This window comes from Eublepharis macularius, chromosome 11 (assembly GCF_028583425.1).
Source record: "Eublepharis macularius isolate TG4126 chromosome 11, MPM_Emac_v1.0, whole genome shotgun sequence".
In the NCBI taxonomy this organism is placed as follows: domain Eukaryota; kingdom Metazoa; phylum Chordata; class Lepidosauria; order Squamata; family Eublepharidae; genus Eublepharis; species Eublepharis macularius.
In genome coordinates this window covers 85,974,878-85,990,601 of record NC_072800.1, presented here as the reverse complement: position 1 = coordinate 85,990,601, position 15,724 = coordinate 85,974,878, and the positions used below count along the sequence as shown (strand labels likewise).

Sequence of the window (15,724 nt, the reverse complement as noted above, 5' to 3'; positions counted from 1 at the left end):
AGTGCAGTAACTGCTGGCTCTCTCGAAGAGTCCAGTAGCACCTTGAAGACTAACCAACTTTACTGTAGCATAAGCTTTCGAGAATCACAGTTCTCTTCTTCAGATGCATCTGACTAAGAGAACTGTGATTCTCGAAAGCTTATGCTACAGTAAAGTTGGTTAGTCTTAAAGGTGCTACTGGACTCTTTTCGATTTTGCTACTACAGACTAACATGGCTAACTCCTCTGGACCTATGCTGGCTCTCTGCATCGCTTTCTTCTGTTGGTAGAGTCTGCTTTCATTTACAGGAGAATGAGGCAGTGGACGGGTCAGTGTTTCTTAATGAATATTCCTGTCTGACATCCATCATCGGGAAACCCACCATTCTGCCCCCGGACTTTTTCCCCGGGGGGTTTCCTGTAATGAAGTAGATTTGTCTCTGGAGTCATTGCTGATATAAATCAGAGCAGGCAAAAGGAATTCAGATACATGCCACCAAAAGTCCGGAGCAAAAAAGCAATTCCCTCTCCTCACACAAAAAATACATCTTATAACGAGGCCGGTTGCCCATGTGATTAACCGATCATGCTTGGGAGGCCTAGAATGTTGACACACTTGTCTCTGCATTTCCCAAATGCATGGTTAGTATAATGGATCAAATGCCAAAGCCCGCTGAAGTCTAATAACACATACAACTCATACATATGACTCATACATCACTTATATACTGATAACTTATATCACAAGAATAATACATGTATGTCTGACAGAGTCAGGTACCTTTGGACTTACCTGGTTGATTTCCATCTGCCTGTATACGCCCGAGTCCTCGGACGGGGACTCTGTCAGATATACATGTATTATTCTTGTGATATAAGTTATCAGTATATAAGTGATGTATGAGTCATATGTATGAGTTGTATGTGTTATTAGACTTACAGTCTTAATAAGAGATTCATGAATTCTTGAGCAAGAGTGATTATTAATATTTCTTTATCCTCTGGCTACTTACCACTTTAGACTTCTTTCTCACCTGAGGGTAGCGTAGTTTGTTTTTGTTACCTGTTTTAAAGCCCGCTGAAGAGCTGACCGCTGAGCAAAGACATAGGGCCTCCCTGGGTTCAGCTTCGAATGGGGACTATCAAGGATCATTTGACAGAACTGATAAAGGGCAATTCCCCTCCTCCACCATACACACATCAGAAACATAACTATAAGAGCGACGTGTTGGGAAACGTTTACCTTGGGGCTTTGTACCAAGCAGGTCTCTGTGTGGGTGGCAAAGGTGGCTGTCGAAAGTGTTAACGTACTTCAACCTGCCATTAAAGCGGCTTGCTCTTTATCAGGATGATACACAGCCCTGGGGTATGCAAATTGTCATAAAGTGATGTTGGCAGGCCAGGGCTAACCATTCCTTTAAGAACATTGCAGAGGGCAAAGAGGCAGGAGTCAGACCAGCTTGTCTGCTTGATTTCACCCCATTCTCCTCCTCGCTGAAACCCCCGTCTCAAGGCACTTCTGTCCACATGGGTCCCATGAACCTCTAGCATAGCTTTGTCAGAGGTCAAAGGTGGCTTCTCCTCCCTCTGTCACCCACAGAAAAGCTGGCTGGATTCAACTCAATAACTAGAATCAGCAGAGCTCGCACAGTATTCACACTAGGGGCAAGTCATTCATAGAATTATAGAATCGCGGGGTTGGAAGGGATCTCCAGGATCATCTAGTCCAACCCCCTGCACAATGTAGGAAATTCACAACTATCTCTTCTTCCCCTCCACACACCCAGTGCTCCAGGCCCAGAAGATGGTAAAACACTGTCAGGATCCCTAGCCGAGCTGGCCTGGGGAAAATTGCTACCTGACCCCAAGGCTGCGATTGGCATTACCCTGGGCATGTAAGAACAGACCACAAGAACCAAGCACTGATGGTTGTTGTGGATTTTCCAGGCTGTATAGCCATGGTCTTGGCATTGTAGTTCTGACGTTTCGCCAGCAGCTGTGGCTGGCATCTTCAGAGGTGTAGCACCAAAAGACAGAGACACTGAGAGATGTCTGTCTTTTGGTGCTACACCTCTGAAGATGCCAGCCACAGCTGCTGGCGAAACATCTCAGAACTACAATGCCAAGAGCACGGCTATACAGCCCGGAAAATCCACAGCAACCATCGTTCTCCGGCCGTGAAAGCCTTCGACAATACATCAAGCACTGATGAATGGCCCAGCCTGAAGACAACAGCTTTCTGTCTCCAGGCTAAATTTTATTGGACCTTTTAGTCACATGCTTCCACAAGATTTGGGTCCAGTAGCACCTTAGAGACCAACTAGATTTTCAGGTTATGAGCTTTCAAGAGTCAAAGCTCTGCTGAAGGGAGCTGTGACTCTCGAAAGCTCATACCCTGGAAATTTAGTTGGTCTCTAAGGTGCTACTGGTCCTGAATCTTGCTCTTTTACTACAGACGAACACCGCCTACCTGAAACTCTGCTTCCAACAGTTTTCATTAAATCCCTCCAAGGAAGCTGGACTTTCTCTCCTGGCCAGCTTCAAGAAGGTGTGGTCCTATGCGGTGGGAGGGGAATGGGTCGGCCATTCTTCCCTGAAGGCAGGAGCACAGATGCCATACTGAGCAAGGCTGCCGAAATGTTCCCCCAAGTTCCTGCTTCAAGTGCACTCTGATAGCCACCAGCCATTCAGAGAGAGGGCCGTGCTTCTTGCGTCCACTCTGAATTGGCTTTGTTCCATTGTCCTACAGCAAAATCCGGTTTTGGCATCATGTTGTTATAATTTGTATTACGTGATCCATGACTGGATGAATCCCCTCAGGGAAGGAGAGCAGAAATTGTACAACGGGGAAAATGGCACCAAAGCAAAAGGGAAACAACTGTTGTGAAACAAAGCCACCAAAGTCACTCAAAAGGTACAGGGTGACGATCTGAAGCCCCTGGCATGGCATGCTCGGCCTCAATCTTATCACAGGTGAATATTTGGCTTAGCCTAGCAACCACAGAATGCACACAGCCCTCCTTAAAATTGACTCCCAGCTGAAAGCATGGCCCTAAATTTATTTATTTAATTCGACTTATATCCCACCCTTCCCACAAACGGGCTCAAAGTGACTTCCAACAGAATATATTGTTAAAATACAACCAAACAGTATTGCCAATAGCATAAAATCCAATATTCAGTGTAGCCTAATCCCGTAGTAATCCTAAAGGCAAGGCACTGTGAAGGCAATGCTAAACAATCTAAAGGCTATTCCAAGAAAGAAAGAAAAAAACCTACATCCATCATGCTACCTGGGCATATTTCTCTTCTTTTATTCCGCAATTCTTTTTCTGAATATTGTCTTGTGGTTTTGCTAGCCGTGGGGAATTGCAAGGAAAGAGCTGCAGCATTCTGCCAAAGTCCCAGTCACTGGCAATATTATCCACCCACCTCTCTGCTGTCCGAGAGATCAGCGGGCCTTTCGCCCGCACGTCCCTGGGAATCTCTGGACAGCCCTTAAGGTCTAAAATCTTACTCCTTGCAAATGAAATTTTGCAAACTTGCCAATGAAAGCTAAGATTCTTGGGAAGCCGGATTCTGCTGTTTTGGCACTTTGGTGGAACTATAGTGCGCGGCCACCGCTGATTACAGGGCTGTCCGTTCTCAGTTGGACTGAATGGCTGCCCTGCCTTCTCGACACTTTGGGTCTTCTGTGAAAAGCAAGCATTAGCAATAATGGTCCTTTCCCGCCCCGCCCTCCCCCCCTCCCGAAAGTGCTAGTCTGACCAAGCACTGCACTCCAGTGAAGAGCATCAGATAACACTCTTTAACAAAAAGGCCAGGGATTGAGTCTGAAAGAAACCCTTTGGACTTAAAGACAGCGGAGCCCATTATGCTATTGAGCACAGCATCAGAAAGTTCAGATGGCGAGATAACATTTCTCTGGCTGCTGAAAGGTGTATAGTTTAACTGAGAAGAGTTTTCATTCCGGGCGCCTTTCTATTATCTCAGACAATGATGCACAGACATCAGCTTTCCGCCCAAGTGTCAATTTGGCCCTTGTAATAAAGTAGCACACCTAAGGTGATGTGAGTGTCCCAGGTGTAAGGAGGAAGCCCTGGCAGAGGAGTCGATAAGAAATGACACAATTTCTACATCTGAGCCCAAAGCGTCCATAGTTTGTTGTGAACCGTTTTGTAGCGTCAAAACATGCTTCAGTTGGGGGCAGTTTTTCCGTTATGCGGCTTTCACGTTATTTCCATCAGGGAGCCAGATCTGATTGGCTATGCAGTGTCATGATGCGATCACCTCACTTTTCCCGCATTCTGTATGAAAATTAAATTTGCTTCCTTGTTTTTTAAATATGTTTTGATTAAAAACATATTCTGAACATGACCTAAAGACACTCCTTTATATTATCCCAGCAGCAGCATCACATAGCCAGACCTAATTGGCTACGTAATGTTGTGATGTCATCTGTTGACTGTAGCCCTCGACATATTACACTGAATGCACATATGTCTTGCTTGTACATGTGATTTCCCCAAAGCTGCTGTGTAGCTGCAGGGAATATGAGCTCCAACTCACGTTCTCTGCAGCTACACAGCAGCTTTGGGGAATAGCTGTTAAAAAAATAAAGGAGATCCTAAAAAGCCTCAGAATGCCTCTGTGGGGGGAAGAGGCGCTCTCCCCTCCCCACTTAAGCCATTCCCCCTCCCTCCCCTGTTAAAATAGCACAGGAGGGAGGGGTTTCCCCCTGTTTTTCCTGCTTCGCTTGGAATATTCTGTGCACGTGGAACAGTGGGGGGGGTGGACTCTCCCTGTGCTACTGTGACATGGAAAAATGGCTTGAAGGGGGAAGGAGGAGCCCCTCTTCCCCGGCAAAGGCATTCTGAGGCCATTTGGGCTCTCCTTCACTTTTTAAACAACCATTTTTATTTATTTATTTATTCAATTTATATACCGCCCATCCCCAGGGGCTCTGGGCGGTGAACAGTTAAAATCGATAAAAACAAAAACTAAAATCAATATACAAATCATAAAACAAATTAACAAGGTGCAGTGGTCGGGAGATCCTTCCCCACCCCAAAGGTGGGAGGCCGACATGGCACCGCCCCCTTCAATCACCAAACGCCTGGTGGAACAGCTCTGTCTTACAGGCCCGGCGGAACGATAATATGTCCCACTGGGCCCGGGTTTCCATTGACAGAGCGTTCCACCAGGCTGGGGCCAGGACTGAAAAGGCTCTGGCCCTGGTTGAAGCGAGGCGGGCTTCCTTAGGGCCAGGGACCACAAGTAAATATTTATTCGCTGATTGAAGTGATCTCCGGGAAACGTACAGGGAGAGGCGGTCCCGAAGATATGCCGGTCCCAAACCGCTCAGGGCTTTAAAGGTAAGAACCAACACTTACTTTTTTACTGCTGTGTGGCTATGGAAACCCAAGTTGGGTCTGAGGAATCGAGATCCAGACCCAACTCTTTAAAAACCTACACGTCTAGAGAAACTCTACGAAAGCCCCAGTGTGCATTGACAAGTGAATCTGTGAACCCGTACTTGGATAAAAATGGAGTTTAAATCACATGTTCAGCTGTACCTGTGTTGAAGATAACATGAGAATTTCTGAACACACACATAAAGAAAAATCAAGTGTCCAGAGTACACGGATTGTACGTGCATTCACAGAGTGATAGAGTGGGGCCACCCATGGTGCTACTCTGAGAACCGCAGCCGAGGGGGAGAAATTGACGCTGAAGAAGTGGCCCTCAAGAGAAACGGTGGCCCTGAACAGGATGGAGGAGAGATGCCTGTCCACGCCGTCTGTGTGTCCGTCAGGAACGGTTTCTACTCTCCCAAAATTGCTTCCCTACAACTGAAAATCAAAACTGAAGAATATTCAGCACGGCTCTTAATTCTTACCGCCTACACTCTCAATACGCAGAAAGAAACATTTTTTCAAAGAAAAAAAAACCCTTATATGTATTACACTGAAGTGAGCAATCATGGGAAGAGGAGGGAGGGATCTTGCTCAAATTGATTTTTTTCTTTCCATTCCAAATGCAAATCGCTGTAATAAAAAAGAAAGCTTATTCCATTGTAGGCATTGTCCTGTGCTCTGTGCCTTTGAGCTGACCATGTTACTGTGGGATCTGTTACCAGGTAGAAGATTAGCCATCCCAACGCTTATTCTTTCTTAAAGTGTGGTTCAATCCCACATACAGAGATCTCATGCTAGCCTTTAATTCACCTTTGGAGTCAAGCCTTGAGAATGCTGTTCTCTTCTTGGGGTGGGGGGAGGAGGCAATAAAAGAGGCCTGTGCGTTGGCATTTGTTCTACTACCCGGTCATGGAGGAATGGTGGTTTTCTAGCTTTTTGGTGGCATCCTAAAAACCTGGGCTTTGTGGGTGATGTGACTAAGGTATTGGGATACTATGAATAATAACAATAGTTGATTTATATACCGCCCTTCAGGACAACTTAATGTCCTCTCAGAACAGTTTACAAAGTATGTTATTATTATCCTCACGACAATCACCCTGTGAGGTGGGTGGGGGTGAGAGAGCTCTGAGAGAGCTGTGACTGACCCAAGGTCACCCAGCTGGCTTCAAGTGGAGGAGTGGGGAATCAAACCTGGCTCTTCAGATTAGAGTCCTGCCGTTCTTAACCACTACACCAAACTGGCTCTGAGAGAGGCTGGTCCTAACACAGGAAGGGTGTGTGTGTGGAATCCGCACTGCTCAAGTGAAGGTTTTAAAAAGTCAGTCCTTCAGTCTTTGTTCAGTGTGTGTTGTACATCTGAGACCTGGAGAAGTGGGGGAGGATACTGTCTTGTCTCTGTCTCCTGGCTTCCAAAACATGTGCACCCTTGCTAAGGAGCCATACCCTCACCTAGTGTATTGTGTTCATTTCTGGGCACCGCAATTTCAGAAGGATATAGACAAGTTGGGACGTGTCCAGAGGAGGGCAATGAAGATGGTGAGGGGTCTGGAGACCAAGTCCTATGAGGAAAGGTTGAAGGAGCTCAGAATGTTTAGACTGGAGAGGAGAAGACTGAAAGGTGATATGATAGCCCTCTTCAAGTACTTGAAAGGCTGTGCTATAGAGGGTGGCACGGAGTTGTTTTCTCCTGCCCCAGAAGGTCAGATCAGGACTAACAGGTTGAAATTAAATCAAAAGATTTATTTGGCTAAACATTCGGAAGAACTTCCTGACAGTTAGAGCGGTCCCTCAGTGGAACAGGCTTCCTCTGGAGGTGGTGGGCTTTCCTTTTTTGGAGGTTTTGAGGCAGAGGCTGGATGGCCATCTGACAGCAATGCTGATTCTGTGGACCTGGGCAGATCATGAGAGGGAGGGCAGGAAAAGGTTACATCAGTGCTTAGTTCTCATGGCCCCTTCTTACATGCCCAGGGTAATGCCGATTGCCACTTTTGGGTCAGGAAGCAATTTTCCCCAGACCATTCCGGCTAGGGATCCTGGTGCTCTTTTGCCATCTTCTGGGCATGGAGCAGGGGTCACTGGGGGCATGGGGGGAGGTAGTCATGAATTTCCTGCATTGTGCAGGGGGTTGGACTGGCTGACCATGAAGATCCCTTCCAATCCTGTGATTCCACACAAGTTGGATAATGCACTTTCAATGCACTTTATCAATCGTTTGAGGTGGATTTTTTGTTTCGCACACGAAAAGATCCAAATGATCTATAAAGAGGATTGGAAGTGCATTATCCAACGTGTGCGGAATCACTCTGTATAGGAGGTGATGTGGGTACACTGGAATCCCTCGCAGATGAAGAAGGTGCTCAGAGAGGATAAGCTACAGCCACAGAATCGAGTTTCCCATTTGCTTTACCATATTGGGCATATAGAGTCTTTTTCTGCTTAGTGAGCTTTCCTTGTGAGCTACACAAATATACACACATATACATACACACACATATACATGTGTGTATGTGCTTGATGAAGGAGGAGTAAAGCTAGAGGTATATTACTGCCCTTGAGGTATATTACAGCTCTCCGGAGCAAGTATTTTTCCATTCTAGAGGACAACAGGGGTGATCTTTATGGCAAGTTTTCCTGGTCCACTGCCAAAACTCTGTCCTTCACACCACAGTGGGTTTCCGAATGCCAGGCAAAGTGTTATTCTGCAACTGGGAACCCAGTTCCTGTATAATGCACTATAGTAAATGAGGGAGGGACGGAGGTGGGCTGCATTGCACCAAATCAGAAACTGGGTCCTCAGCTGCTTTCACCCACTGAGACAAGAAGTCACCACAGATGGAAAAGACCCCCTCCAAAGGGCTGCGTGACTCATCCCTAATAATTAAGTGCTGTCAAGTCGCAACAAACTCATGGCGACTCCAGGAAGTTCCACCTCATGGGGTTTTCAAGGCAAGAAATGAGCTGAGGTGGTTTACCATTGCCTTCTTCCACGCAGCAACCCTGGACTTCCTTGGTGGTCTCCCATCCAAGTTCTAACCATGGCTGAGCCTGCTTAGCTTCTCAGCTCTAGCTAGTCTGGGCTCTTCAGGCGGTTACAACTCACCTCTAGCTTATTCTACAAGAACAAGAATGGAGCATTCAACACACAGGCTTGGTTTGGTTGATCTTAGGTGGCTGCCACGATTGCAGTTTTTTAATAACGAGGCAGTCTTTGCATGGTTCTGCATAAAGGTTTTGTTTGGAGAGCAGCACGCAGGCGTGGAACTAAGCCAGCAGCTTGTGCTCACTCATCCTTCGAGGTTGCCTTGATAGGTTTGTTATGATGGACTGGATAATTGGGTCAGGTTGAGCGAGAGCTGCCTGCTGCTCGGAGGGGGATGTCCTTGTATTCCCCATGCACGGACATATCTGATCCTAACACACATCATGCACTCACATCCTTATACTTAAACCCTGGTCTAATCTGTGTCTGTTTTGGGTTATTCTCAGTTTTACAGAGCAGAGGAAGGTGGCAGTCAGGAATGTTGGGGCAGAGAAACAGCAGCAGAGGGTACCCTGGAAATGTGAGCATTTCTAGCTAAGATCATAAGAGGATCCAACCAGCGGTCCATCTAATTCAGCATCCTGTTTCACACCATGGAGAACCTATTGTCCTAGAACAAGGTATAGACTCATGTTACTGCCTCTGAATATGGGGCTTTCCTTTAGTCTCCATGGTTAGTAGCCACTGATGGACATGGTGGTGTAGAGTGCCCTCAAGTCATAGCTGATTTATGGCACCCCCTGGCAGGGTCTTCATGGCAAGAGACTAATAGATGTGGTTTGTCATTGTCTGCTTCTGCAATCCTGGTCCTCGTTGGAGGTCTCCCATCCAATTACTAACGAAGGCTGACCCTGCTTAGCTTCTGAGATCTGATGAGACCTGGCTCACCTGGGCTATCCAGGTCAGGGCACTGATAGACATAATCTTCCATGAATTTGTCTAATTAACTCTTAAAGTCAGCTGTTTGTGGCCATCCTGTATATAGCCCAAAATGTAGGAGAACAGTAGCTGAATTTGACTAGGAAGATCACAGAAGATATCTTTGCATGGAGAAACAGAGCTAGCAATACCACGAAAGGAGTGTAGAGGTCTAGAACAGAACAACCTTGGAGAAGGGCATGAAACAAAAGAGTAACGCAACTATGTGGCCTTGGATTACAAGAACTGTCTAACCCATAGCAGATACTAAATGTTGAGTCTCAGGTGCAGAGAGCTTCTGAGAATGGCAGGAATGTCCAACTCCCCAGAAGCAAAGATATGATTCGAGGATGGGCGTACTGGTTGAGGGCCAAAAAATATTCCTATTATGAGAAACTTGTAAACATTAGAAAAGAACAAGAGGCTGGTAGCACCTATAAAACTAACAAAATTGGTATCTGAAGAAGTGAGCTCATACCCTACCACAAATTTTCTTAGTCTTCTAGGTGCTACTGGACTCTTGCTCTTTTCAACTGCTACCGACAGACTAGCACGGCTACCCATCTCGATCTATTTAAAGTATAGATAACCATGAAAAAGAGCAAGAGTTCAGTAGCACCTATCTGGACTCTGGTTTCTGAACCTTCATCTTATACAACCTATTTGATTCCGTGGCACTAATCAAGGAGACTAAAAAATTTTAAGAAGCACACACTGAGTTTCTCAACACATCTCTGAGACATCAGATTCAACACTCGCATTGCAGCTGCACAAAACAGACCACGAATATACGATTCTATCTCCCACCAGCCCCTTTGTTTTCATTAAGACCTAAGATCTTTTTTCTGCAGTTACTTTTTCTCACCAACATGAACAAAGCAGCCACATAACCAACAAAGATTTTGAGTGTGTGTTATCCAGGGCTTTTTTTCTGGGAAAAGAGGTGGTGGAACTCAGGACCGCACAATGACGTCACTTTGGGTCAGCTGGAACAAGGAGGGAGTTTTTAAAAGTTTAAATCACCCTTGGCAAAAATGGTCACATGGCTGGTGGCCCCGCCCCCTGATCTCCAGACAGAGGGGAGTTTAGGGGGCGGGGCCGCCGGCCATGTGACCATTTTCAAGAGGTGCCGGAACTCCGTTCCACTGCATTCCAGCTGAAAAAAAGCCCTGGTTTTATCTGGGATAACATGCCAGGGAAATAAGTTTATTCCATAATGCAATGGCAGCAGTCTGTGAAGGCACTAGAAGGCAAATGTCATAAAACTCCCGGTAATAAAAAGTTATGGAGCTAGAAGGAGCGCTGTCCGATATAGTTCATTTGATAACATGCAATTGGACAAATGCCCAGGCCACGGTCTATATGTCAGTCATGCTCCACTGGTTACTGTTTCCTGGATTCCTGCTTTCCCCAGAGCAAATATTGCTTCAAAATGAACATTTCACACAATTGTTCCCTTTGGGAGCACTCACACTGTCACTCAGAAATAATCAAGCGAGTATATGAACGTGATTCCAGGCTATTCTTGCCACATTAGAGCCACAAAACACAAGATAAACACCCGAGATTTAAATCAGTGGTTTTAAAATTCCCTAATTTCTGAGAACGTTTTCCACATTAATCGATGGAGTGGGGAATCTTGGAAAGTTTGAAGAAGGGAAGAGGGTGACAGAGAAATATGAACAGGTCTGTTCCCGCATGGCCCAATGGGGAGGCCACAAGCATTTCCTGTAGAGGCGAGACCTGGGAGAACAGGATTTAATTACAGCATCTTTAAAAAAAGGCACATAAAACTCAATACTCTGCAGCGGTGTTGCCAACCCCCTGGTGGGGCGTGGAGCTATCCTGGAATTACAACTGACCTCCAGACAACCGTGATCAGTTCCTCTGGAGGAAATGCTGCTTTCGAGGGTGGCCTTTATGGCACTTTACTCCACTGGGGTCTCTTTACTCCAAACTGTGGCTGTTTCCACATGTCCTTATAGGCACAGTCCACCCTCAGAACTCGGGCGGCTTTTCCCCAACCCTCCGCACATTTACGTTTGCAAAACATACGCATACTGTTTTGTTACTGCCTTTTCCGCGTCTTTACAGGGACCCCAGTTTCTCTAGTGTTTCCTTCTGCTGTGGGTTGAGAGAGGTGCTTTTTCCCGTTCTTTAGCATATGAACAGTTAAAGTGCTCTGAAGAATCTTCCTGTCTCCACCCAGTTCCTCCCGCAAAGCTCTTTCCCATCCATATTGGATTTCCGTTCAGCCGCAGCAACCTCATTGCGCATGTGCCAACAAAAAATAATTTTGAGAGAGGCGGGCAATTTTGGGGTACGATGACGAAAGTGCCTGACCTCCTCCCCCAAACCTTTTTGGTTTGAGACTGTTTGGGGGCTGTCTAGCAACCTCACAATGAAAAGTAAGTGCTTGTGGGGACTGCGTGTGGAGGATGAGTTTTCGGAGTGACTCAGCTAAACACAGACTTAAGGTGGGAAAAGGATGGGAACAACAGGCTGTGTGGAGGAAACAGCCTGTGCCTTCCCCAAGCTCTATCCCCAAATCTATCCAACACTGAGAGCCAAGCTACAAGTGATGCCTGACACAGGTTGGACACTTGTCAGCTTCCCTCAAGTTTTGATGGGAAATGTAGGCATCCTGGTCTTGCAGCTGTAATGGAGAGCCAAGCTGTAAAACCAGGATGCCTACATTTCCCATCAAAACTTGCGGGAAGCTGACAAGTGTCCAACCTGTGTCAGGCGTCACCTGTAGCTTGTCTCTGAGTTAGTAACCCTACTCTGCAAGGTGTTCTGGGGCATTTACCAACCAAGTGGGGTGCAGGTCACACTTAGAGGGCCTCCCCGTGTGAGTTCAGAATGTATCCAACATTCCATAGTTGTATACAGCAAGGAAGGCTTGTTAGAGGAACCATGCCGGCTGTCTTGGTGAGTTTTTCCAGCACTTCTAGGCATCAAGTACCATGCAGAGTTTAACCTGTGGTGCCTCGCCATGCATGCATTTGTGAGTAGGGTCACTTTCAGTTGGAAATCGACGCTCTTTTATCTTCTAATTAACTCCCAAGGAGATAAACTGTATACAAGCAGCACCTTGAGATGTCCGTCACCTCTGCCGCTTTGGTGAGGCGTGATGGTACAAAGCTTTCTTAATCATGACATGGGCATAAAAGCTTTAATTGATTGAAAAGCATCTTCTGTGGTTATTTCAGCCAGTGTTTGAAAGTGTTTGGCACTCCAAAGCGAACATTAGAAAGCCAACTTCAATCTCTCCAAGGTAAAGTGTTTGTCAGCGGAACCCATTTGTTTCAATTCTCCACATGGCGTTGCGGAGAGAGACCAATTGCCAAGAGGAAAATAAAAGAGCACGCTGATTAAAACATTGTTGACGTGCAATTTTAGCTAAAGGTAAGCGGCTCGAAGTCTTCACAGTGGACACTTATGAAGCACTTTTGCGCCTTTTGAACTGATAACAGGACAAATTAACATTGCCAGCACTGCCCTCTCTCATGTTCTCCCACTTCACACTCATTTTGAAACCACGGCCCTTTGGAGAAGTTAAGTGGTATGTGTTTTATTGCCTGGCAAAAGAAATAAAGTTGGGAAGAATCATTGGAATGGTTGTAAGGCTTGGCAGTACACTGCAAGTTCATCCTTAAAAGGCGCCAAGGGGACTTCTCAGATTTCCCCCCAAGCAACATCTTTCTCTTGGCTCTTATTTGCAGTGGATTTCTGCCGCCATCTTGGTATGGCCGCCATCTTGGTCGAGCCAGACCCCCTTCTTCCCTAAGGGATTGCAGCCAATCAGGGAATGAGATGATGTCACGGTACCATGAAACCAATAGGAACGGGCCTTGTGAAAATGTCACTGGGCAAACAAAGGCAGTTTTCTTTCAGTTTGCATTGGTGTGTATGTGGGGAGGGGCAAGATCATTGTCAAGGAAACAGCACTCCATCAGCAACTAGGCCGTTCCTTGTGTTGCTACACTATGTTGCCACACAGTAAGATGGAAAGCATCAGTCTTGGCAAGGAAGATGCACTCCCCACATCCTCTCAAATTTTGGTGGGAAGGGAGAGCATTCTAAGGAAATGGGGAAATAGCTTCACTCTAGCAGAGATACCTTGAATATTAATGATTTTCTGTAGTGCTGCAAAAAGCATTTAGTTTGCTATTGTGGGTAAGGGTCTCAAGTAGGCAGTGTGTTTGAATGTATTATTATGGGATTTTCAGAAACAGGGATCGTGATGCAAAGAGACCAGTTGTGCATGTGATGCGTAGATTGCCGTTATACTGCTTATGGTGATGTCTGTCCTTTTGATGTGGAACATGATGTGCAATTAAAACGTTTTCAGATAAGACAGAGGTGAAGCAGTTGAATCTGCGTTGCAAAAATGGCCTTATCCACTCCTGTGGATAAGTGTTCCAAGGACAAGATGCAAAACCGTAGAGACAGATTTCGCACATCCCTTAATGAAAGTGCTGCTCTTTTCCAGGATAGAGTTTCATTGACAATCACTCTTGATTTGTATGAGCTTGCTTCAGCTATTAACAGAATTCAGGGCCACCTGGATGTGCAAATTCCTTGCACTTTGAGTAGTGACAGCCTCTACACACTTCATGTATGCACCTACTTTGCACAGTGAACTTGCAAGCATTCACCTTTGAGCATTGCCACTGCAGGTGGACATTCTTTTGCATGTCCAGATACCTTCAGGTTCTGCAATGCTGGAAGCTGTTCTAAGATGAGATCGCTGGAGAAACATGTTTGTGGCAGTGTGCCTGGGCCTTGCGAAACAGTTTAAGCAACTGGTCGTTATTTTGACTGCTGAACTACAGGGAAATAATCAACCCCACCAAGTGGTGTGTTGAGCTCCTCTAAGGCTCTTTCACCTTACCGAACAACTGCTTAAACTTGTTACAACAGATTACCAAGGCTACCTCTCTGGAAGGTTTAGACATGCATGAGAAGAAGTTGGCAGAGCTCTGAGCCTGGCAACCAGCAGAAAGCTGGGGGCAAGTAGTGTGCATGTGACATCACTATACCACTTCCAGGTAAAACCCAGAAGTGACAAAATAATAGTAACATTCAATTTATATACCACCCTTCAGGACATCTTAATGCCCACTCAGAGAGGTTTACAAAATATGTTGTTGTTATCCCCACAACAATCACCCTGTGAGTGTCAGACTATGGCATTCCAGACCTGATAGTCTGTCTCACTCCCTTCTGCAAGAAGACAAGGTCTTTTTGATTTCAAAAGGTTTATTGTGAAAGACAGCATTCAAGCCCAGATGTACATATTCCAGGATTAGAGATCCTGGCCGAGCAAAGCGTTGTTAGGAATGAATCATAGAACGAAAGTTGTTACATTTCACACTCCCGGAGCCCAGCCTCCCCCCCAAGTTCACAGAGCAAAACTTCTCAGAGGATCGCTGAGCTGGTCAAGGTCGAGACAACAGATAAGACAGTATCCTTTCCCATGGAATCAGCTCTTTGCAGGTGGTGGTGCCTAGAGGGAAAGAAGACTAGACACTACAGGATTAAACATGGTATTACTCAGGTTAAACAGGTTCTGACAGTGAGGTGGGTGAGGCTGAGAGAACTCCAGAGAGCTGTGACTAGCCCAAAGTCACCCAGCTGGCTTCAAGTGGAGGAGTGGGGAATCAAACCCGGCTCTCCAGATTAGAGTCCCACACTCTTAACCACTACTACAAACTGGCTCTCAGGTAGCTCTGGAAACTACTGGAAACTCTGTCATAGAACTGTAGAGTTCTTGGTGATTGGAAGTGACATTCAACGTTGGCAATGTCACTATTTTTTTTTTATTTTTCTCCTGCCTACAAAGCCCAAAGGTGGTAGAATATCCAGCATTTCTTCAGACTGCATGTGGTGGATTCTGGCTCTGAAGGCTGTGCATTCTTCCTCCCGCGGAAAAACTTGATGCAAGCAGAAAATCAGCCCTGCAGTGAAAAGGCGTCCTTGTCCTCTTGGCTTGATGTGCTCATTTTCTGTTTACAAGAAGGGGTTTTTCCTCTGCCTATGAGAGCGTTCCAAAAGTGGTCCTTCACAGAATGAAGCGGTCCATTCTTCCACCTCAAGGCTCTATCTCTTTGCCGTCGTTGTGTAAACCAGGGCCCTTTTCACACTGCTTACCTGCTCCCAGAACGTTGCGAAATATCGTGCAAAAAACGCAGAAGATAGCGTCTTCTCGCGAGAGTTTTGCGCGATGTCGCACAAAACTCTCGCGAGAAGTCACTATCTTCCACGGTTTTTGCACGATATTTTGCAACATTCCGGGAGCAGGTAATCAGTGTGAAAAGGGCCCAGACCTCAGTTACACAAGCAGCGCTCGATCTGGTTGGCC

General features: G+C 46.1%; 1 protein-coding gene across 2 annotated transcripts in view; it reads left to right on the top strand.

Moving 5' to 3' along the window:
* SCN5A (sodium voltage-gated channel alpha subunit 5) overlaps positions 1-15,724 on the top strand; it is a 306,477-nt gene that overhangs the window by 192,168 nt on the left and 98,585 nt on the right. Inside the window, exon 17 of one of the 2 annotated variants that reach the window (XM_054990895.1) lies at positions 10,514-10,529. The exons of the other annotated variant lie outside the window; for it this stretch is intronic. Within the exon in view, the coding sequence (XP_054846870.1) occupies positions 10,514-10,529 (16 nt within the window). The remainder of the gene's footprint in view (positions 1-10,513; positions 10,530-15,724) is intronic. 2 annotated transcript variants of the gene reach the window in all.